At 45.3% G+C, this 25080-nt stretch overlaps 2 protein-coding genes across 3 annotated transcripts in view; one reads left to right on the top strand and one right to left on the bottom strand.

The window, feature by feature from the left end:
- JMJD4 (jumonji domain containing 4) lies at positions 1–11872 on the bottom strand. The gene is made up of 7 exons (XM_084859487.1): positions 11793–11872; positions 8614–9301; positions 6767–6932; positions 4904–5029; positions 3750–4017; positions 2900–3046; positions 1–2281 (listed from the first exon to the last, which is right to left on the bottom strand). Exons 2-7 carry the CDS (start codon positions 8876–8878, stop codon positions 1970–1972), a joined length of 1284 nt encoding a protein of 427 aa, XP_084715613.1. The 5' UTR covers positions 8879–9301; positions 11793–11872; the 3' UTR covers positions 1–1969.
- Positions 11873–12017: 145 nt separating this feature from the next.
- SNAP47 (synaptosome associated protein 47) overlaps positions 12018–25080 on the top strand; it is a 31906-nt gene continuing 18843 nt past the window's right edge. The window contains exons 1-3 of one of the 2 annotated variants that reach the window (XM_084859488.1): positions 12018–12146; positions 19152–19698; positions 22743–23230. In XM_084859488.1, coding sequence (XP_084715614.1) covers positions 19202–19698; positions 22743–23230 — 985 coding nt within the window. In that variant the 5' untranslated portion in view covers positions 12018–12146; positions 19152–19201. Of the gene's footprint in view, positions 12147–12607; positions 12663–19151; positions 19699–22742; positions 23231–25080 lie in introns of those variants that run through there. The other variant, XM_084859489.1, reaches the window with a different exon arrangement.

Raw genomic sequence — 25080 nt, 5'->3', positions numbered from 1 at the left:
CAAAAAACAAGATGTTGAGCTATATTTGTGCATCTAGCACTATTTTGGCATCACACAAAGTACAGAGGACATGATTAAACCCTTAGCCGCTCTTTCTGAAGTGATGGGGGCAGCATTCCCTGGCTGCTTCACAACCTGGTAGAACGAGTTCCTGGTGGTGGGGGATTCAGCCAGATACACTGACAGGCAACTTTCGCTTTGCACGGAAGCATTTTCAGCATCAACTCCAAACTGGTTACTTGAAAGAAAGAGAGAAACCAATGACACTTAAATATTTTTAATGTGCAGTTTCAGAAAGGTCTCAGGGCAACTTGGCAGAACAGTCGAGGATTGAGTAAACTTCGGCTCAGTGCTTACATGTTTCCCCTAAGCAGGGTTCAAGTGGAAGTCTAACAGGCTATAGCAAAGGGAACAAAACCTATTCAGCCAGACCCCATTTAGAAGGAAGCCCCTGCAATTTTAGTGCTGCTTCAGATAACAGAATGGAAGTACTTCTTGTAGTTTCCAGCCCTTACTCACATACAGTGCTATGACTAATTGTGCTCAGTAACAAGAACATCAGTGCTGGTATATTGGAACCACTGCACTTGAAGGGTGGTGCTCCTGATTCTAAAAAAAGCTGTAGTCATCCAAGATATATGCAAGTCGGCCCCCACTTTACCCCTTATGCACCTAAGGGGATCAAAGCTAAAATATGTATCCACTTAACTTTGCGCCATACTGTACCTTTTCGGAGAGGGACGCAGGCAAATGAGATTCCTTGAGGGATACACAGATGGCTGTTTTGGCTTGTTCAATGTGGTCTGTTGCTTTAAGAGCTTCTGCCTCACAACCACCAGACTATGCCAAGCATCTTCAGCCAGCCTCACACCTCTTCCTCTGCTCCCCCCTCCCCCCATGGCTTAGGGGGCTCCAGTTCCAGCCACCACGTTTCATTGGGATACTCTGCATAGGCACAAAAACAACTCAGAAATATGTGGGAGGAGAAAGGGAACTGGATAAAAAAAAAAAAGTGAGGACCGTTGCTTGGAAAGAGTCCTGTACAGTCAACACTGGATTGTGTGTAGGCTGCCATGCAACAAGCCCTGAAGGGTAATTCCTTTTCCCTTGAACTCTGTGGGGATACATGTGTTACAAATACCGAGGCACTGAAAAATATGTCACCATTTCAGAAAGTAAAAATAATTCAAGAGTAACTCTATACTTCCATAGTCATTCTATTCTTAGACCACCTTATTCTGGCAATAATGGAAAATGTGAAGGCAGTTAAAAGAACGAGAGCGAACTTAGGTAGCGCTTGCAGTTCGTAATTGGCACAGCTGATCAGTATGGAGGATACCTATATATTTCAGCTGCCATTCTTGGGCTGTATAGGCCCACTGAGCTCCCATCGCTCAGAGTCCCTGAAAGTGGGATGCCAAGCTTGAGGTGAATACTCCTGACTTCTCTCTCTTACACACTGCTTGTAGGAGTGAGGCTACCCAGCGGCTATAAGCAGGTGAGTGGTACCTACTGACTGAAATGATACACACTCTTTTCTTTCTTCATCTGTACACTATAACTTGAAATGCATTTCAGTGGGCCAAAAAAGAGTCCCAATCCCAAATAAATGGCACAATCCTATGCATGGTTACTCAGAAGTAGGTTCCACTGTGTTCAATGGGACTTATTTCTAGGTAAGTATAGAGATTTCAGCCCAAAGAACTTAGCTTAGAATGCCAATGCAAATAGTCACATTCATCATGTGGCTAGATCTCAATGAGCAAATGGATCATCACCCCTGAGTCTTACTAGGGGTATGCTTTCCTTTTTCATCTACTGACAGTTTCCTACACACTTAAATTCCCCATTCACTACTGAAATTCACTGTGCTTAAGACTTCTAAATGGGGTGATCTGGAATAACTTATCAGCATGCAGCCAGCTTGCAAAAGAAGCATTTTTGCAAGTGGTCAAAATAAAATGGGGAACTAGAGGAGGGCTGTATCTATTGCTGCTTTCAGACGATGTAGTAGTGCCTGAGGAGGAGGGGAAAGGCTCTCAGGGTTCAGTTTCTTGAATTCTTCATTGGCGTTCAGAGAGCTCAAGACCTTTGCAGTCCTTTTCAAATCAAAGACTGCATGCAGCATTCCCAAGCCGGAAATAGCAGCTCTGTATGAATGCTTGGAGGCATCTTCTTCAGAATGGTGGTTTTCAAGGACAAAAATCCGGTTTTCTGCAATGATCTTGAGGAAATTGTAGAACTCCTTGTAGTCAATGCCTGTGTAAGACTTCATCAGTACCTGCAACGATGAGAAACACAATTGAACCGGAATAGCTATGACATTTGATTACCTAAAACTGAACACCAGTTTCCATGTTAGTGTTGAATTGAAATGATTTAACTGTACACCCATCTACCTATGCACTGAGATGCTGAGCTGACCTCATATTTGAAGCATAGCCATGTCTAATCTAGGGATCTAAGTTCTTCCCTTGTCACCATTTCTTTGGCATGGGAACGGCCCCAAGAGGGAGAAGGACACAGGTTGTGTTGGCTTACACTTCTCAAAGATGACCACAGAAGATGCATGCTCCTTCTTGACACTTCCCAGGCACTGTAGAGAAAAGCTGTCCCTGTGGGCTGTTTACAACGCTCTCCCTTGCGTACATGTCCATTCCACCTCTTCCCCCACCACAGTCACTATAGTTAGCCAGCTGATGTGCTGGGAAGGTTCTGTCTAAACAAGGAGATCACGCAAACTGCAGCCCGGCTTAAAGTAGCTTGAGCTGTTATCACAATTGTACAAAGCGTCTGCCTTTAACCCTGCTATCGCACTGTGTTTTATCACTTTGGACATTAGACTGCTAATGGGTGTCTACGTCCACGTTCAACATTCTCAGATGACCAGTTTCTCTACCTGGCATTGCAAGTGCCAATCTTCCATGCTGTCTCTCCATTCCCTGATCTCCCGTTGGACAGCAGCTAGTTCGTCCTGGAGGAAGCTCCACATGATGGCCACATTGCACCCGTTCACCCAGTTGTGGTTGATGGAGATGGTATCTTCCTGAAAGAAGCAAGAACAGTCAAAATGGTTCTCCCACTTTCTTAAGCAGGGGGCTGGTCCCCAACTGGATTCCTACAATGAACATGGTTGCAATCCAGGATACAAACTCTGCTTATCCAGCCATTCAAAGCCCCCAAATCTAGCAATTATCATAAGCCCCGCAAAGAGAGACAAACCCTGACTGTAACCAGTCACTCTCCTTAACCATTAGCTCAGCAGCTGTAGTGTCAGAGAACGTTAGCAAACATTCCAGCTTCTCAAGGGGAAACTCAGGAAAGAGATATAACACAAGTCAGGAAATCTGGTGATCAGATGGGTGGCTAAGTTTGTTTCTGACAAAACAAACTAAGTTCTCAACTAAGGTTGAGAACTTGCCAACCACCCAGTTAGCAAAAGGCTCTGGCCTTCCTTATTGGATCATATGAAGCTGCCTTATATCAAGTCAAATCAATAGTCCACTTAGCCTGGACTGTCTACCCTGAATAGCAGGAGCTTATCGAGGCTTTGGGAAGAGGCCCTTTTATTTTGGATGGATCCTGGGGACTGAATCTGGGATATTCTCCATGCAAAGCATGTGCTCTCCCTCTGAAGTATGGGTCCTCCCCATGTATTTATTTGTTCACAAGTCTAAAGCTACACCAAAAATCAATTTTTGGTAACATCCAAAAATACCCAAAGATAGTGGTGCTCTGAAGCTTCTTACCAGATTGTAAACCTGATGGTGCCACCCACTTGGGATAAAAACAATCTCTCCAGCTTCCTGTATGATTTCGACAGGAGGACTGCTCTGGGCATAGCGAGGGTAAAGCTTGCTCTTCTTCAGGTCAGGTGCCGTGATATCAAATGGCAAGTGACCATGGCGATCTCGTAAGTACTCCTCTTGACCTGGGGGGAAGACCAGCCATTTCTTTTTCCCACAGATATTGGCTGACCAGCTGTAGGACCGGAAGACATCTGCATGAAATGGAGTCCTGTGGGGAAAATCAGAGGCTTAGGGACAGGCAGCTGAAGAGCTGCAGGAATGTTACTGACATGGCTGTATATTATTTGTAAAGGGAGTAGGCTCATCCACCCTCTAATATCTCAGGGCACCCCAAACATTTAGAATCACAGCCTCTCAGAAGATGGTTATTTTACTCAAAAGACAGAGACATACATACCCCAAGCTAGAATTCACTTGGGCCAACCTGATCAATCAGGCACTCACATTTAGACATCCATGTGTGGATGTCTATTTTTCCTTCTCCAAGAACTCTTTGACGAATACAGCAATTTACAAGGCATTGATCTGCAAATACACAGATGCGCACTACACTCTTAGGCCAACAGGTGTATACACATAAACCATTCTGCAAACATACTACAAACTCAAAGTGACTTGTTGTGGGAAGCCTACAACTCCCCTAGTTATCTTCTTTGCAGTGATCTTTGGATTGAGCAATAAATGCATTACTTACTTACTCCCTAGTTATCTTGATAGCCTGGGAAGACACAAAGTCTCAAGGGCAGAAAACTGCAAACATTTTCCTAACTGTACCCCATGGATTGATAGGCAGGGGCCATACAGTTCATAAAATACAGAGAAGTGAATGCTGCCTGGTCCTGTAATGTTGGAGTGGGGGAATCCCATTGCTTTATCTTGCTGTGAAAAAGGTGCACAGAGCTTAAGGTTGGAGAACATAATTTCCTGAGAAGGTGTGCAGCCTTCACCTTTCTCCAAAACGCACATCTCTCAGCTTGCTCCTATACATTTTCTTGGAAGTAAGTCCCACTGAACTGAGCTTCATGCTCTACCTCTTACTTTAAAACAAATAATCTTTCCAAAGAGGACAGATGGAAGTATCCAATTGGCTGTACCATGAGCCTTTAGGTCCCATGTAGACAAAACGATAGTCATCCACCGCTATGGCATCCCAGTATTCATTCAGCCAGTCAGATGAGAAATAGATAGGGGTGGTGTAAACATCTTGATCTGAGAAAGCCCTTAAGGAGAAAATATTGAAAAATGCTGCTTAGAAAGAAAAATACACTCAAGATTCATTGAAATAGTCCACAAAAGCATGCAAGAGGTTAGATCATGGCCTGACAACAAAGGCTCTAGTCCCAAATGTATCATTGGTTGACTTACTGCATACCCTACCAGCTGCCTTTAATGAAATGCTTTGTTCCAGATCTTGGGCTGGTTTAGATATTAGCCTCTTGGGAGTCCACCTGATGCTTTGGGAGCTCAAGAATCTCAGCCATGACAGCTTCTTTCAGCTTAAAAGATTATGCTTTTGAATTTCAGAGTTCACAGAAAATGTCACATTTGTCATTTATGCTCTCCTGGCTTACACGTTACACTGCTCCCACAAATGGAGATGAGAAGTGACCAACTAGGGGTGGAAGAAGCCACACCGAATAACAGTTGAATCGGCCCTAAGACCCAGAGTCTATGCCTGAAATACTGGATGTGGAAGGGACACCACTGTGATCCAACTGCCTTTCCACTCTTCCCTTTTAACCTGTGGTAAGAGCTTTGTGCTAGGATGTTGTAATACCAAAAAGGAGCTTTTCTGTGCTTGACCTTCAAACTTATGCAGAGGAGAGGCCATAACTCTCTGGTAGAGTACATGCTCTGCCTGTGTAAGGGATTCAGTCCCTGGCATCCCCAGGACTAGAAGTATCTCTGTTCAAGACTCTGGAGTGTCAGACTAGTAACAAGAGCCTAGACCAACAAAGGCCTGGTGCTGACGGTTTGAAGGAGTTCAAGACATAGCCACAAGCAGCATGATGTTAGGTGGAAGGAAAGTTGTTGCAATTACCTGATCCTATTTCGAGGAACCACATTTATCAGGGAATTGGTAGTATGTCAATTATCCCAAAGAGAAGAAATCAATGGGAAGGGGTACAGGTCTGCTATATATTGTTCTGGGCAAGTAATATTTTAGGAAGCCTACAACCATTAACAAAAGTCAGTATGCACCCAGGATCAATGGCAAGTTCATCAGCAGGAAAGCAAGACAAAGAAGAGTGGAAAGAGTAATTGAAGACGTTGCCTTGACATCCCTTCTGTAGGGCGCACTTGGGTCCTGCCCATATTAGGTACTTACTGCACATCAATGTTAATTTCTAATAATCTCTGAAGTCCTCTTAAACTGAGAATTTGTGCAGATAGCATATAATCAAGCTAAGAAGGTTTAAATATTGACCAATTTCCCCACTTCAACTTGCAGGAAAAGTATAAATCCCCATTTCTACAACTGTCAAACACAGATGAAGCCTACAGCGCCCTTGTGTTCTCCATTACCCAGGCCTCAACAGGTCCCCCACCCCCTTTTTTTAAAAAAAAAACTTATTCCAGTGCAATTATGTAAACATAAAAAGCACCAATATAAGAAGGTGACACAGAAAAGGAAACCGTTCCCATAAGGCACAACTGTGGCATAAGTCAAATGTGTGCAAACACAGGAAAAAGGGGCATTCAACACAATCAGTAGCAGACAATGGCAGGCAAATACACTGTAAGAAATGCAAACCAAACTAGCACTATGCATCATTAGGATCTCCTATCATGCAGTCACAGGTGTAGGTTCTTAGGGTGCAAAGTTTTGAATCAGGCGACTATTATCTAAGGGTGCTTCGAAAAGCTGAATCATCTGGCAAGGGAACATCACAGGAGCAATTCAGTAGCATGCCGGGGCTTCAAAAGAGCATGCTAAGGAGTTCCACTTTGCTTACCTGTGCAGGTGCCAGTCCTTGAGGTAAAGGCACCCCCGGGGCGATCGATAGCTTTTTTTAATGTGTTCTTTCCAATAACTTATGTACTCCTTGAGTTTAAGCTGTTCCTTTGGGTTAGAATTGTATTCCTTGACATCACAGTTGGCAACAGGTACTACAGCCTCCCCTGCAATATAAACTATTTGAGCCCACTTGAGAAAATAACTGATGCCCTGTTGAAGTTACCAATAAAAGAGTGTAAGGGCCTCAAGCCTGCCAGGTTGATAATTCATCTATGAGACACTGTTAAGTGCTGTGCAGCGTGATAATGGAAACGGAAGGTACTATCAATTGCTTCCCAATTCCTGTGATGTTAGGCTATTGAATCCTGGAGACATTAACCAGCAAAGTGCCCACAACTGCGATATATGGATAATACTAACCCATCTTGCAGGATTGTAAGAATTACAAGACAATATTCCTGAAGCACTTTGAACATTCACAAAGGCTACATAAATGCCATGTATTTTATCCCTCCACCCATGATACAAGGTGCAACTCTGATTCCACTGAGATCAAAGGTGCTTCTTGGGGGACACTTTCCTTTGTACTCAGTGCTTGAGAACAAATATAACACATCATGTCAATTGTCAATGGAGCAGATGTGTATAATTTATCGCGTGCACTGATCAAGTTTTCCGATATGCAAAGCAGGGCTGAGGAATATCAGGCCCAGGGGTCAGATCAGGCCCTCTGGGGTTCCACGAATGGCCATGCCCCCTTCCCCTGTCTCCAGCCCCTTTCCCCTGACCACCAATCGTTTGGTGGTTTTGTGGCTTGTGTGCAGTTTTTCCCCATTCTAAAAGGTTGAAAGGCCTCACCTAAGGTTTAGTTAACAGCAGTAAGAGCTTTAAGCTAAAACATGGTGGCATTTTGGCTCTGCCCCTTTTGCCTTTGGCTCCACCCACTACTGGAAAGCAGCTCTTGAGAGCTTCTTCAAAACTGAATTTGGCCCTCAGGCTGAGGCTCCCTACCCCTGATCTAAAGCATGCTCAGCAGATGCTTGTTCAACCTCTTCTTGAAAGCCTCCAAAGAGGAACGTGAGCATAAATCACTTAAACAGAAAGGGAAAACTTCCAGATCATCAAGGCTGAATCTACCAGTGTCCAATTACTAACAAACTACCAGCTTCCTGCTCAATGATTTTAATCTTGGAAATAATGCATCCTGGGATATCAACAGAGGATACAACACAGCTTCTTTTCATGCAGACTTAAAAGAAAGCAACTGATTGCTACTTTTGGTGGCCAGACATAAACCATACTTTGTATAGAATGCCAGGGGTCCATATTTCCACTTGCCACCTTTGCCATGGCAGATGTTTCAATGGTCTGTGGCAAAAACTGATGAGAGGAATTTCAGCCCTTTTCTCTAGCTTGGAGATGGGGAGGCAGATATAAAGGGCAGCACAATGACAGGGAATATCCCTGTCCCCATCTTCCTCTCTAGTCTGGAGCTGAAGGATGGAGTGAGCACCTTGGATGTCAGGCATCAACACAAGCCCTTTCTCCAGCTCCAAAGGTTAGAGCTTGATAGGGGAGCAGGGATTGTCCCAGATCCTCTGCAGAGGCACAGAGAAGGGTCAGAGACTGAGGCAGCCAACTTGTACATTTACCTGGTGTTAAGGCCCACTGAACACAACGGGGCTTATTTCTAAGTAAACATACCTAGGATTGTGCTGAAGGGGAGAGGGCAGGGTCCTGGGAAGCACAGATGTTTGGCAAGGCAGAATAGGTGGGGCCATGGTAAAAGTCAAAACATACTTAACCCTCTTAATAGCTAGCACTTTCAGTTTAAAACTGACTTACCAAATGACTGCAGCAGATACTCAAAGTTAGGCTTCCCATCTGGAGTGACCCACTTCCTCCTGCTGCCCCAGCCCTCTGTGAACTTTGCTGAGAAAACACAGGGGTCATTGGGGATCAAGTAATCTTTGAAAAAGTCTGCATAAGTGAACGTTTCTGGCTTTTCAATGTAGTCAACATGTTCATGGGGTTGGCAGCTTGCGCCCCGAGATGGGCCACTATAATCGCGAAAAAACTTAGTGGAGTAAGCAAAAGTGTCCCTGTCCATTCAGGCGATAGCAAGTGTCTGACACCTAATCTAGCAGGTGACAGACAAAATAAAAATATTCTAAAATAAATAGCTGGCCTATAAGACCAGTCGATTAAAAAATAGGAGTCAGCGAGGAAGGACAAATCAGGAAAGATGAAGGGCATAGAATAAAAAAGTCCAGTTCCAAATCTTGCTGGAAAATCTTCCCATTTGGCTTGTACTACGTATGGCTAATTATGTTCTTTGTGGCTATTTGTTCTGGAGGACAAGAATGCTTGAGAGGCTATATTAAGTAGCAGCAACTAAAGCCTGTTTATCTCCACAGAAGTGTTTCTCCTTCCACACTAGTCCATCTGAACACACAAGTGTGCTAATTTGCTTCCACACTCCTCTTTGGCATTTCATGGAGAGCAGCATTCAAGGACAGCCTCCTCTTGACTTCTAGAAACAGAACAGCAACAAATTCACTTTAAAAAATGCCTCCCCAATTTGTCAAAAGCACCTCCCAATTCTTTGAAGTGGCACCCTACTTTACAAAACATCCCACATAAGTCATTAATGTTACCAATGGGATTAGGTCAGATAGCACAAGTTAGCCACCCATGACAACTCTGTGTGAGAGAAAAATCTTACAAACATAACAGCTTTGGGACATAGTGCTGCTCAAACTGTATTGGATGAGGGACAGCAAAGGCTAGGTCAGTCCCCCATTTTCTTGCTCAGATGAGACAGATGCCAATGCAAATACACACACTTTGGACCAAAACAGATGTGACATGGGAGATCTCTCCCCCAACATCTGCTTGTTTGGTTAAAAGCAGCCACAGGACTCCCATGAATTAGAATTATATTTTCTGAACATAGAAGGTCCCAGGTTCAATCCCCAAATCTCCACAACAACAGCAGGTGATGTGAAAGATCTCTTCCTGAGGTACTCGAGCACTTCAGCCAATCAAAATAAACAAAACTGGATTAGATGGGACCAATAGACTGACCTGGTTCAAGGCAGCTTTCTATGTGTCGAATTGGAACCGTGGTGCCCAGACGAGGGAGTGCTCACATTTTTCCTGATCTGAAGTGTCCCCCAAAGTTGCTTTTTCCCTCATAGGGGAAACATACGCATATACAGAGTACCACATGAAGCAAATAGCCACTTTGGTGGGAAGCAAAGGATTAAACTTCCTCCTCCAAGTACTGTAATGCTAATCTGAGCACACTGCCCCGCCATACTTTTACCTTAAAAAAAAATAAAAAATCTCATCACAGATCCAGATCATGTCTAGTTTGGCCCCAAATCCAGCCCAGGAATTCACTCTTCCCCCAGCAACAGCCAGTGTCTCACACTTTGTTAACTGTGGCCTCAAACTATCAATCATGTGAGACCAAACTTTATAGGCAGAGTACTTGTTTTGAAATGAGGACCAAATGTAGCAACATGAAAAAGAGCAGGATAACCGAGATTGCAAATTGGCGCTATGCTTACTGTGCAAATCTTGATCTGCTACTACAGTCTTGACTAGGCCTATTTCCATGCAATTCCAACAACTGCAGCATAGCAGCTAAGATAATAAGTTAGGGAGCTGGAAGTCTCAATCTCTGTGAAGCCACACATCCAATGGGTGGCCTTAGGCAAGCTCTCTCTCCCAATCTCTCCCTCAGTCCCACCCCACCCTGTTTATACTACAGGGACAGTAACAGCAATCCATTGGCAAGACAATACGCACGAAATGCACTGAACACCATCAACCTGACCCTGTGCATGTTTCCTCAGAAGCATACTTCAGAGGAGACATATACAGAATAGGGCTGTCAGAAAAGGCAGTATACTGTATTATATAAGACACCAATACTCACAGCCTGTTACAAACCCAATACACTTACTTGGGGGCAAGTTCCACCAAGCTCAGTGGGACTTACTTCCCAGTAAACACACTTCATCTGAACACACTATAATTACAATCCCTTCCTCCAACTTTTAACTTTTCTTATTTCTAACTCTTGCTCAAAGGCAAAACCTCAGAGGAATAAAACATTAGACATTTTATTCCTGTATATACTACCATCTGTGTACAAATAGGCTTCTTATTTTCTTTTCCTTTTTACAAACAGGCTAACAGCCTTGCACAGTAGAACAAATCTGTTGCCAGTGCAATCCTCGTTGTTGTTCAGTCGTTCAGTCGTGTTCGACTCTTTGTGACCCCATGGACCACAGCACGCCAGGCCTTCCTGTCCTCCGCTCTCTACACATCTATTCGGAAGCCCTCTGTGACTTCAAGAGGACTTATTCCCAGGTAAGCGAGTACAGGATCGCAGCCTGTAGAATGCATAACCCACCAAATCTGTACAATGCATAACCCACCAAAACGCATCCAGAAACCCAGGTTTTGGCCACACATCCCGTCCCTTAAACCCCAAGGGAGGCAACCCGCATCCATCCTCAGAATCTCCTCCAGCTGGGCCCCAAAGGCAGGAGGCCCCCCAGGCCCCCCCACCCCGAGGCAGGAGGCCCCTCAGGAACCCAGCCTCTGCCTCCACCCCCTGGAAACATCAGGCCTCGCCTACATGAGCGGCTCTACCTCACAATTCTGCATGCCCCTTAACTCAGGGGTGGCCCTCCACGAGTGGTGCGATTGCAACTCCCACCCTCCCTCACTAGCTGGGGCTGATGGGGGCCGCTGCCCAAGAACAGCTGGAGGGCCACAAGTTGCCCACCGCCCGCCTTACTACGTGGAATGGAAACAGCCCCCCCCCTCTGACGTTTCTGCCCCCCCTATTCCTGGGGCTCCGCCCCTCCCCCCGTCTGAAGCCCAGGCCTCCCCGCGCCCCCTTCCTTCCCCACCCGCAACGCCTCAGCCCCCCTTCCCCCTCTTCCTTCGGCGCGCGCACGCGCAAACAGAGGCGAACACATCGCCCCCCCCCCCCCATTACTGACCCATCCAGGACTGTCTCGAGGATCCACCACCGCCGCGGCCCCCTCAGAGGGCGCGCCCAAATCGCAGCGCATGCGCCGTCAGCTCCCGGAGGCGCGCTCTCGCCCAGAAAAAAGCAAGCGTCCGGGGAAGAGCGCGCATGCGCGCGGTTGGCGCGGGCGGCTGGCGGGCGAGGCAGAGGGAGGAGGAGGCGATAATAGAGCTAGGGCCGGAGAGCCAATAGGAGAGCGCGCCGGCTCCGCGCAGGCGCGGTCAAGCCGGCGCGAGGAAGCGGGCGAGCGGCTCCCGGGGGCAGGTCCGCCCGCCAGCTGATCGGATTTCTTCGGCGCCCGCGACCCCCCCCCCACGAGCAGCCGGTGAGCGCGCGCTTGCCCCGCCCTCGGAGGGGAGGAGCGTTGTAGGCCCCTCCCCTAGCGCCCATGAGGGGCGGGGCGGGCCCCTCCTCAGGGCTCCAGTTGGGGGCCCTGGGAATGAGGGGGGGAGGCTGGTTGCGAGGGGGCCCTGGGAATGAGGGGGGGAGGCTGGTTGCGAGGGGGCCAAGACCCCCCTTCTCTCGGGGGGGGCAGCAGCAAGCTGAAGACCTCCCTTCCCCCTTTTGGCTCGGGGGGGGGTCAGCAACCAGTAGCCCCAAGGCCCGGGCCGGGCCGGCCCGTTCAGGAGCACCGCCGCCATTCCCTCCAGTTCGTTTCCAGCCCGGCCGAAGGGGCTGGCGAGTTTTGCAAAGGGGCTCGCTGACCGACAGGTGCCATTTGGGATGGGCCAGGGCCCCCTCCTCCCCCGTTCGAAGCCATGCTTGGGGGGGGCATAGCTCAGTGGGGCAGAGCACAGCTGTGCATGCAGAAAGGCCCACGTTGGATCCCCGGCTTCTCCAGGTAAGGCGAGGGAAGGATCCTGCCAGCCAGTCGGTGTCAGCACTACCGGGCTAGATGAACCAAGGGTCTGACTCGGTGTAAGGCAGCTTCCGATGTTCCCCCTAGGTCAGTGATGGGGAACGTGTGGCCCCTCCAGATGTTGTTGGACTGCAGCTCCCGTCAGTCCTAGCCGGCATAGCCAACAGTGAAGGATTATGGGAGCTGACATCCATCAACGTCTCCTGGGGCCGCATGTTCCCCACCCCTGCTGTAGATCCATGTGTCGAGGGAAGGTGCTGTTAGGACGCAGTCCTATGCACGTTTAGACAGAGAAAAGGCCTACAACTCCCAGCATGCTGGCTGGGGCATGCTAGGAGTTGTAGGCCTTTTATCTCTGTTTAAACGTGCATAGGATTGCTCCCTTGGTCTGTTGGGGCAAACAGAAGGTTGGCTCCTGAGGCTCTTAAAGGTCTAGCCGTTGTGGCATTCGCTTGTTTGGGCGACAGCTGCTTTTCATGAGATACATGAAGTTATTATCAGCTGGCAAATCTTTTTTTCTATATGTCTGTGCATAAGCATAGGAAGGACAAAATAATAATAATAAGTGCTGTGCCCAGATAGCCATGAAATACAAGAGTCTGCCACCTTTCTGTGCTAAATGAGGCCAGACAACATTTGCAGCATTGACATAACAAAAGCTAGGACAGTAATGCACAAATTACTATGGTTGTGAATGGCCACTGTGCTTGTATACATCTGAAATTTACACAGAATGATTGCAGGCTGTCTCTCTTGTATTTTTTGTATGCATTGTGTTTCCTCCACGCATTTGACTTCTGCAGAAAAATATCGCACACCTCCTGCCCTGTTTATTCTAAATGTAGAACTGCCTCCCCTTGCTCCTTAAAAAAAGAAGTTCTCCTGGGATTCTTAGGTCTAAACAGTATTTTTCAGTGGGAGCTAAACAACAATGACAACGTAACATAGGATGTGGGAAATCTGGAGTAGCAGGGGCACCGTCATCTGGAGCTAAACCAGTTGTGAAGAAATGTCACTGTTATGGAAGAAAATGTTTGTGAACTATCCTTTCAAGTTGACATGACAGAGTCCCATGTCATTTCAAAGGCTGGCAAATGTATTGCAAAAAGAGTTTTCATTAGGCAAGCTCTGTGACACCTATAGTGATGTAGAAGCTCATGTTGCAATAAATTTGTTAAGCTTCAAGGTGTCCCCAAAAGCTCTTCTTGTTTTTGCAGGCTCATGCAGCTATTCCTCAGGCATCCAAGTAGAGATGCCCTCAAAGGGTATGGTCAGGCCCATGCAATTGATATTTAGCAAACCCAGGTGTGTGTGTGTGGGGGGCAGCTAGACAGGTGAAGCTGAGGATTCTCAATGCCTAGATGAGATTGTGAGAGGAAAATTTTAGCTCTGTTAGATACAGGGAAGTATTTTGGGCCAAATCTGACTGTACAAAATGTACAGGCTCTGCTTGAACCAGACTGCTGGCACTTAACGTTGGAAAGCTGGCACAGCAGCTTTCAAACTGGGCCCTGGGGGAAAGCCAACAAGTGCTGGGGAGCATCCAGTATGGGAAGAGTCATCCCTCAGAGCTGAAGGTAAAACTGTTTTTGATTGCCCACATGGAGATGGGGTAGGCTATGAGCTTGCAGTAGGGCATGATAGCCACTCAAAGAATCCAAAGGGGAAAAGACGCACGCGAGAGATACCGTGTATGGGAGTTTAAATGCTAATGCTAGAAGCTTCTGAGCCAAGATAGGGGAGTTGGAGTGCTTGATTTCAACGGAGAACATATATAGAACGGACATCATGAAAATCTGGTGAAGCGCAGACAACCAGTGAGATACAGTCATCTCTGAATACAAACTCTATAAGAAGGAAAGATAAAGGTGTACTGAGAGTGGTGTCACTGTATATCGAAGAGGGCATAGTGTCAAACAAACCAGAAACCTCAAAAGGATCAGACTTTTCCAAAGAATCATTGGGTAACATAATTTACCCAAATTTAACATTGGGGACATGCTACTGTTCCCCTGATCAAAATACTTAGCATTATCTTGACATGATGAATGAAATCATGAAGACATGCAAAGGAGAAAGGGTTGTAGCAATGGGTGACATGGATTATCCTCAAATGGACTGGATAAATGCATATTCCAGTCACAGCACATCATGGCTACCCAAGGTTTAAACAAATCTGGGTAGCTGTGAGCAAGCATGCCAGCTCCCATCCACCCATCCGCACCCCTGAGCTAAACAACGCAGGGATGCTCTGTCACAGAGTTGTCTGTGATGTCCGACCTGGAATTGTGAGCTGTTTCAGGAGGAGCAGCCCAAATTTATATTACTTATTTTTATTATAATACTTTTATATTGCTTAATATATTAAAATGCCTAAGTGGTTCACAATTTTAAAGAAAACCCACCATGTGACCCATGGTTTATTCTTGGATTACAAGTGCAGGTTGTTCCTCTTGCAGCAACCCACAATACCGTGTTCATTCACAACAATTCTATTATTAATTACATAGATTTATAAACCACTTTCTATGAGCTATCAGAATGGTTTACAGAAATGATAAAAACATACAATATAACACTAGAAACACACAGTAAAATAATCACTAGTCATCTACAACCATACTGACTGGGTCGCCCTTCAGGGAAAGCCTGCATGAAGAGGTGGGTCTTGAGCAGACATCTGAAGATCAAGACTGAAGAAGCCCTGCCTAGTGTCAATGGCACTTTATTGCAAGTACTCCTGAGGCGAAACTCAGGAGCATGCTGTACTGTCAGAAGTATAATCCTCCTGAGGACTGAGGGGATCGGATGGGGACATGAGGAGTGAGGTGACATGCAAACAGGGCCATAAAAGGACGTACTTCATCACACAGTACATAGTTAAACTATGTGGATTCTCTTCTACAAGTTGTAGTGATGGCCACCAACTTTAAAAGGGGATTAGAAAAAATCATGGAGCATACATCTATTACTGGATACTAGTTATGATAACTATATATTACACCAGTATTAGAGGAAGTATGCCTCTCAATGTCCTGGTGGTTGGCCGCTGTGTGAACAGAGTGCTAGACTATGTAAGCCTTCAGTCTGATCCAGCAGGGCTCTTAGAATCATAGAATAGTAGGGTTGGAAGGGGCCTATAAGACCGTCGTGTCCAACCCCCTGCTCAATGCAGGAATCCAAGTCAGAGCATCCCTGACAGATGGCTGTCCAGCTTCACCTTGAATGCCTCCAGCATGGGAGAGCCCACCACCTCCCTAGGTAATGGGTTCCATTGCCGTATTGCTCTAACAGAAGGTTTTTTCTGATGTTCAGCTGGAATCTGGCTTCCTGTAACTTGAGCCCATTCTTCCATGTCCTGCAGTCTGGGATGATCGAGAAAAGATCCTGGCCTTCCTCTCTGAGACAGCTTTTCAAGTACTTGAACACTGCTATCCTGTCTCCCCTCAGTCTTCTCTTCTCAAGGCTAAACATGCCCAGTTCTTTCAGTCTCTCCTCACTGGGCTTTGTTTCCAGTCCCCTGATCATCTTTGTTGCCCTCCTCTGAACCCTCTCCAGTTTGTCTGCATCCTTCTTAAAGCGTGGTGCCCAGAACTGGACACAGTACTCCAGATGAGGCCTAACCAGTGCTGAGTAGAGGGGAACTAGTACTTCTCGTGCTTTGGAAGCTATACTTCTATTAATGCAGCCCAAAATAGCATTTGCCTGTTTTGCAGCCACATCACATTGTTGGCTCATGTTCAGCTTGTGATCTACAACAATTCCAAGATCCTTCTCTCTTGTAGTATTGCTGAGCCAAGTATCCCCCACCTCTTCTTATGTTGTTAAACTTCAAATGCATGACTACTGAAGCATTGTTGATGAATATTCTGTGGCAACTTCCTTTCTAGGTTCCACTTGGAGGTAGTTAGATGAAAATTAGGAAATCCTTAGGCAAACATTTCCTTTAAAGAATGCCAGACACAAATACCCACCCCTCCTGTGCCCTGGGGAACATGCCAACATGGTGGCAGGACGGCAAAACTCTTGCTTCTCCCTTCCTATACATCCTTCCTGATTAAGCTGTCTGTTTATTGAAGTCTCAGTCTTGTTCTTTGATATGTAGGGTTAGGATGTTTGGGGTTTCTCATCTGGCATGGGCGGCCAGAAACCTATAACCTCATCACATGTCATGATATGATATTTAATATAGTAGTGTGCTCAGCATGTGATGCCTGCTGGTAATAATAAACTTGGTTCTGTGTTATGATGAGAACATGACTAGTGAAATGGTAACTTGTGGCTCACAGGTGTATGGTGAATCATGGGATTCAGGAGTACATAACATCTCCAGCATTCTCCAGTGACTGTTAATGTCCTTGTTTTAGGAGCAGGCTGGCAAGTATCTGCTTTGTTTTAGCAGTGTTAAGGTGTCTTTCCTGTAGCTTTTAAGTCTCAGATTTGTGGGAGATTTTGTGCTGCATGGTAGATCCCCTTTCCGTTTTTTTATCTATGGTTTTAACAGAGATTATTTGAGCGATATTTGTTTGACTCTGAAATCAAGAGCTGCCTCAATCAGTGACCTGTGAACATTTCAGAGATGGCAGCTCTAAGGAGGTTGTCTGAAGGTTCTGAATCCACAGACAGACAAGGTAAATGGGGAAATACCTACTTAACTGTGTAGGCAAATCAAATCTATCTTGCAAAAATGTGGTGTGTGTGTGTGTGTGTTCGGGGTGGTGGAATGTAACAGTATATGAAGCTGCTGTGAATTTATAGGGGGCAAAATGGCAACGTTTAATTTTGTTCATGTGTATTGTGCTCCTAATAGATACATGCTTGCATATCACTGGAGCTCTTGATTTCTGTGCTCTGGATGACTGTAAGCTGAATGTGTGAACTGACTCCACTGGAAAAACTTTGCATTTGAAGTTCAGTGCAAAGAACTGCAAGTTCTGTGCTTAGCTGCTTTGCAACTTTTCAGGGCAAGTCTTGGCCCCTACAGTAGCTCTTCAAATTCACATGGCATATCCTTTATTAATGGTTTATATTCAAAAAAATAATTTGAGACAGGGACTCTCTAGGTCTAGGCTGTGACAAGAACAGGCTAGAGCTGTACTATTTTAAATCCAATTGTGTGTGAATCCACAATTTGATGTTTTGTTTTTGTTCTAATATGGCAATAAACCAAGGGCATGCAATTTTAACATTGCAAGCCATGGAGGGATCAGTGGCATCGGATAGCAATAAAAGTGTCATGCAGGAAGATGATAATTTTTCTCATGTTAGCATCTCAGGTTGCCCATAATAGTCCGTATCATGGAAATTGTTGCAGAAGTTAATTTAATTTAAAACCATATAAATGTCATTTTAGGTCTTCATTGGGTACAGCATGTAAATTACAGCAACATGTAGGCTTTCATAATGATTCATCACAGGGCCTATAATAGACTAATATTCACAGCATAATTATTCAGTGTCTGGCAACAAGGAAGCTTTACAGGCAAAGGCTATAACCTTGAGGTGGTTTATTAGCATAGGAAATTGTTATCGATTTGCAAATTTAAGACTGAAATTGCAGCTCTGGTTAAAACATGGCTTACTTTGACTTTTTGCTATCCATACTGAATGGATATAAATTTGTCTCCCTCATATTACTAGAACATCTGATTAGCTACAGAAATTGATTGGTAGGAGATTTGGGACAGGCAAAAGAAAATATCCCCTCCCACAAGACATACTTCACAGAATTTTCTGTCATAAGATGTGGTGATGGGCCCTAGCTTAGGTGGTTTTCAAAGGAGATGAGACAATTGTCCTACAGTGGAGGAAGGTATTCTTGTGTGCATTGCCCCTCCTGCTTGCACTGCTAGACAGGGCCATGCTGATCATGAAACGCCTCCCTGTTAGAAAACAGGAGAGGGCTGTTTCCACTGTGTCATGCTCGTATGCTTCCCAGAGGCATTTGGCTGGGAACCATTGGCAACAGAATGCTGGACTAGATAGACTTTGATGTGATCCACTTTATTTAAGGTGAGAACTTTTCAACCGCCCCTTGTACATTGCCTCTGCCAGTCTTCAACTCCTGTCAGAAATGCAGGGTGTACAATGAAATGTAGTCCAGAACGTCTGGAAGGCGCTTGGAATAAGACAGCTTCATATATTCATAACCCCAAGCTTATCTACCAAAACACCAGTCTGTTGCCAGTCCATGACTGAGATATGCTAGTTTGTGGAATCATCTGAGAGTGTTTGTATTCCAATGGATAGAGTCCTGGGTTTGAAATTGGGATCAGTGGATTCAAATTTCACTCCAGTCAGAGATCATAACTCTCAGTCCAAAGCCCTACTTGTAAACTAGGGGTGATAGAGACTAACTTTGCAGCAGTGTCTTGAAGGCACGTGAGGATTGTAAAGCAGGTGGTAGGTTTTCAAAAGTTCTTTAACTGTTGTTAATAATTGACCGCATCATTTTGTTTGTTCCTTGTTTAGACGGTGATTGTTCCATTGGCATTGAGCAAGAGGAAACAAGCAAGAAGGTGATGAATGAGGACATTCGTATCCATACGTGGCCCTGTTCCTATTACCTCAACTCTGAGAAACGATGGGTTACTGGCAAGCTCTCTCTGACACCCATTTCAGTCAGATTTACAGATGACAAATCTGGAGAGCCCCTGGCCAGCTTCCATCTTTCTGGCATCAGTGAGATCAAGAAAGAGTCCTCCAACTTCATCTTCAGTTCCCTCACTCTTTTGGAGAATAACACCAAGCACTGGTTCAGTTCTCTTCAGCCCAGCCGGAATGTGGTCTTCAACGTCCTTGAGCACTTCTGGAGGGAGCTGCTGTTGTCCTCTGAGGGGGCAGGGGCTCATGCCATCTGTCCCCAGACGTCCAAGGGGAAGGAGCTAACCGGCTTGCTGATAGGGTCTCAGAAACGCCTCGAAGACACGGCAAAGGTACTTGAGCACCAGGGAGAACAGTTCGATAACATCATGAAGGGGCTGAACAAGATTGAATCGGAGATGGATGTGGCAGACAGGTATGGGAACGTGTGACTGACTCCACACTGATGGCAGCTGGAGTGGGATGTGGAAATCTCCAGGGAGGTGATTGGGGAGGCATAGCATGGGAGCTGGCAGTCTGTGTTGTCACAGGACACTAATTAACATGGATTTTGCTGTCACATGATGTGGGGTGGCCATAGCTTAGAGGTGATTTAGGATGGGATTAGGCAGATTCAGGGAGGATAGGTTGATCATTGGCTCGAACTATGACAGCGCAATAGAAATTCCAGGTTCATTAGCAGCATGCCTCTGAATACTTCTTCCTTGCGAATTATAGGAGATAGTGCTCATGAGTTTTCTCAGGGCATCTGGCCAGCCATTGTTTCAAATGTGATGCAAGACTAGATGGAGGCTTTGTCTGATTCAGCAGGATTTTTCTCATGCTCTTTTTTAAAAAGATGAATTCCTAGTTTGCATGATCACAGAGAAAAGCTCTTGAAAATATGTTCACCATAGTTCAACATGTACTTAACCTAGTAATGCTTGAGAAAGCATTAGAAACCAACATAAGAGACTCGGGCCGGGATCCAAAGAGCTACATTAGGCTTACTCTTTTAGAACATGCATAAGCCATATGAGACTTTTTGCCATTTTTCCCCCTTTCAAGTCCTCTCGATTTTAAAAGCGGTTTGCCGTGTGGCATGGGAGGCTGTTGTTGGAGAAACGTGAGTCCTGAGCTCCCTTGGGTCCATGAAACTATGTACACAGTACTTTGGCTCCTGTCTTAACTAAACTGAGGAACAACTTAATCTTAGCAGCGGAGGAGAGAAGTTACTTCCTGAAGTCCATCCTAGAGTCCATGGCTCAGCTGGGAGCCCAGGACTGTCCAAATCCCAGACACTTTCCAGTGCATTTTATTAGTTCCTAAAGGAGGTCTGGGCATTCATGACAGGCCAGAGACTCACCTGGATGATGTGTGGGTGACGTCGTGCAGGTGTGCCAATCCCAGAATAGCTGGTGTGTTACTCCAGTGAGGTGGTAGTGTGTTGCCAGAGTTTGGAGGCGGGGAGGGGAATACATGGAAATGGTTCCTGGGGCAGTTCAGGCGATACTAATAGGCATCTTCATATAAAGTCAGAATTCCATTGTTCCAATTCTTTGGCAGAAGTTTGAGAGCTACTTTGTTGCAGCATAGAACATCCTATAAAGCAACTATTCAATAATTTGACTGCCTTCCTCCCTGGATTAGAAGAAGAAGTTCTTCTAATGAGCTTTTAAAATTGGCTTTTGAAATAGGAAACAACTGGAACTCTCTGTCAAGCAGAAGACTGATATGTTTTACAGGGAGCACACCTTTATTTCTTTGTGTTCTTGAACAATCTCGAAGCTTGGAATCATTTAATTTATTATGATTTGAGACTAACGATGGCCTTCAAATTAATTTAGCTTCTCCAAGATTAAAGAAATAATCTCATCCTTTTTTTGGCTAGCTTCCTTCTGTAGAACTTTTGTCTGACTCGCTGATTTCCAAATACTTTTGCTGGAATATGATGTATTCTGGGCTTCAGAGAATTCTTATCCTTGGTTCACCTTTTGTAAAATGAGAATGACAGGGACATATAAGGATTGTTGTACCCATCCCTAGTTGTAATCGGAACATTTGTGAACATTCTAACTTCTCGTGGTGAAGGTGTCTGTTTCCAATTGGCAGGGAGAGAGATTGAGACAGACGTTGGGAGACAGTGCCGCAAAGCTAGATAGGAGAAGGCCCAGAAAGAGTTGGGGGAAGGCTAAATGGGTGACAGAGTAGATGTGAGGAGGGACTGTAGAGAAAGATGGGTATAAACAGAGAAGCTTGTTGGGGGAGATAGGTTAAAGAGACATGTTGCTGAGGAAAACAAGAGCTAAGGAGCAAGAATGAACTTCACAAAGGACCTTGGAGATCTATACTAATAAGAAGGGAGCAGACAAGCAAAAAAGCATTAGAATTTGTGGTGCTCTTTGATTTCTTTACTAGTCCTGGCAAAGAGGCAGTGGTGGTGGTTGGCAGGGGAGGTCGGCAGCTGAATTTCACATATTGATATGAACTAACAATCACAATTTTTCAGTTCAGTTCTCCAGTGCACATAATTGATGTTATGTAGAAGACAAGGGATCCTATTGGTCTTGAATATTCCAGAGATCTAGGAACAAGTGGTTCCAGAGGTTTAATTTGGGAGTAAGCCCTGAACACAGTTTCAGTTTTTAAAAGTATGGTCATAGGAATTAGCTCATGGAGGGTCTTGGGGGAAACTTTATGACATACAAGTTTGTGAATACAAGCAGGGTGACAATAGGGCACTTGTTGGCTGCTGAATAAGCTTCAAATTTGATGACTGTACTCATCACAAAACTAGCAGTGCACCTGTGAACTGGCTTCTGAAATAACTGTTCGGCTAACGTTTTATATACAAATTCAAGATGCCAGCTCCCATCCAATTTTAAGACATATTTCTGGCTTCATATTTTAGAAAAATGGGTGAATTTCTGTCAGTGGACCTATTGAACCCATGTATATTTGCTTACAAGTTCCTTCTGAATTTCACCTCTACACACTGCCAAATTAAACAAAGCCCCAAGTTTCCTTTAAGATTCAATATAGTTATTTTAGAATGGTCTCTCCAAAATAGTGTGAATTCTCAGGCTGGGGAATGCTGGGAGCTGTAGGACTTTTTTCTGTCCAAACATGCATAGGATTGCACCCTAGATGGCTTTATAAAGAATGGTCTCTCTGTTGCTGTTAGGTCTGTGGTAGGTTTTATATCTCTGACAACCAGGTACTGGAGACAAGGAGATGGCCATTGCTTTCATGCCCTGCCTGTGGCATTCCAGAGGAATCTGGAAGGCTGCAGTTGGACGTAAACTAGTTAGACTCTGGTCAGATTCATCTAGGCAATTTGAATATCCTTATGATGTGGAAACGGGTAGGCTTTTCCAGGGAATAGTCAAAACTGTACTGGATGCATATATAGAGAGATATATAGACACACACACACACTCATTCCAGGTTTTGAACCTGTGGCATTTTTCTTCCTGTTAGGTTGTTGTCAGAACTCGAATCTCCAGCGTGGTGGCCTTTTGCTGGCAAGCTGTTGAAGGGGCCATTAGAAGGGGCAAAGCCAAAAGAAACCGCCACAGTTCCTGATTCCGGAAACAAGGATGGAGTAATAATACAAATCCCAGTCATTATCACCGAAAGGACAGACTCCAATGTCAGACCAGGCAAACTTGTCCTCCTGGCTTCTGGGCTGGAGATCAGCAACTCCGATTCTCAGCTCCTTCACTGGTTTGACAAGAAGGACGTTGACGATGTCAAAGTTCATACTCCGTATGAAATCAGCATCCGCCAGAGGTTCATCGGGAAACCAGACATCAGCTATCGGCTGCTGTCAGCAAAGATGCCAGAAGCCATCCCCATCTTAGAGATGCAGTTCAGCAAGAAAATACAGTTCATGGAGGATGCTTTGGGGTTTGTTAGGGCAAGGAAGACTCATCAGGAAGGTGTTGGCACTTCCATTTGGCAAACAGGTAAAGGGCAAAAGGAAAATTATCAGTAACCCTCCACGTTAATCAGCAGAGCTAACCGTCTTCAAATAATTTGAATACATTTATGAAGAACACTTATTTATCAATAGTGATAATGATAATAGGCATTCAGACGGCACACTAGAATATTCAGAGCACTTCAGTTGCATTATCTCAGCAATCCTTTTGACAGTTAAGGTACGTCTGAATAATTATCCTTCCATTGCAGATGTGTTTGTGGACTGCAGTGAAATTTAAACCGGGGATTTCCAGATTTATAGGACCTGTTTGCACATCACAGCAACCTTTTTTTTTTTTTTAAACCCTGAGTTGCTGTGAGCAAGCGTGCAGCCTCCCGCTGCCTGATTTTTTACAAGCGGGAGCAGCTAAACAATCCAGGAATGTCCCCATGATGTTTAGTGCTGCATTCGAACCCAGACCTCTGGCTTGTCTCTTCCCTGACAAGCCAGAGAAAGAACCCATGTGTTGTTTTGGGGTTGTTTCTCTGGCTTGTCGTGGGACAGACAAGCCCGAAATCTGGGTTTGGACGCAATGCTAAACAGCCTGGGGGGGAAGGGCTCAGTTGTTTAGTGCCCCCCCCCCCCCCCGCAGCAAGAGTGATCGGTCAGTGAGAGCCAGCATGCTTCTTGCATTTTCTCATTCACAACAACCCAGGGACGAAAAAAAAAAGGTTGCTGTGTCATGCAAACTGAGCCATATTGGTAAAATGCTTCTTCCTTATCCTTCAAGAAGAATCTTGTTGTAGATCCTCTTCTACTGTGACAACAGAGTTGTAGATGCAAGAGAGGGACCACTGGGGAGTCCCTAAAATAGTCTTGGAGGAGTCCCACTGGATGAATGTTCTGCCTTCAAATTCTGCCTAAATTGGGGGTTACCAGGCTGCCCCATAGATACTGAGTCCCCTACCACCTCCTAACTGGGGGAATGAGAGCCCATCCTATTGTGCATGCAAAACTGAGTCTTTGTCTCCAGCCTTCCTTTCCTGTATTGCAGCTTGCACACTTTCCAACAAGTTTGTGAACTTCCTATATGTTATTTTTGTCATCCCTCCCCCTGGTTCAGGAGTTATTGGCCCTCCAGGGATCAGTGCCTCACACACCTTCCCTCACATGCTTGCCATGGCTGGTAATCCATTCCCTCCTGTCTACTTGCTATGTGTCCCTTTCTTTCCTTTGACTTCTATCCTCCCAAGGTTTCCTGCAAAAAATAATGTTTGGAAATTCTCCATGCTGCTGCTGTGAGCACAAATCATGCATATTATGTCACTTATTTGGAGCAATTAAGCACAACATTTGGGTTTTATTGCTTCAGCCTCAAGATGGTTTGGTGTCTGGAGACCACCCAGTCCTTGCTTATGTGTGTCGTTCTAAAACAGGTGCTTCTGTGCACACCATTTAAAGAGAATTTTCTAGCACATTAAAACCTACAATGCAGTCACAAGCCAGCCTACTAAGAAGCTGTGTTCTGTTGTGCCCCATGATAAAATTAGATTTCAGCAAGGATTAACATGTTCTCTTGTTGACCTGTCACAGAGGTACAGTGCTTGGAAAAGCTTGTTAATTTTTAAGGAAAAAACTCCCAGGCACCTGGTGGTAAAACGTCGGCATTAACAACTCAGAGAAAAAACAACCTGCTGTTTTTTAAGCACTGAATTGCATCCTGGCAAATTCGTGCTTCGCTCCTGATGTGACAACTGCCACTCACATAAAGAAAGAACTGCTTTTGTGGCCCTGTTTTAAACTCTGTCCCTTTTTGCTGTGCTGTGTTTTAACATTTGAGTCAGTGAGTTGAAGAGTTTGATGTCCTGCCCACACCCCACACCCTCCCTTCAG

This window comes from Heloderma suspectum, chromosome 5 (genome assembly GCF_057233095.1).
Source record: "Heloderma suspectum isolate Gila_16-S chromosome 5, 16-S_ref, whole genome shotgun sequence".
NCBI classification, from domain to species: Eukaryota; Metazoa; Chordata; class Lepidosauria; order Squamata; family Helodermatidae; genus Heloderma; species Heloderma suspectum.
Note: the sequence above shows the minus strand (reverse complement) of the source record. Positions and strands in the feature narration are given on the sequence as shown.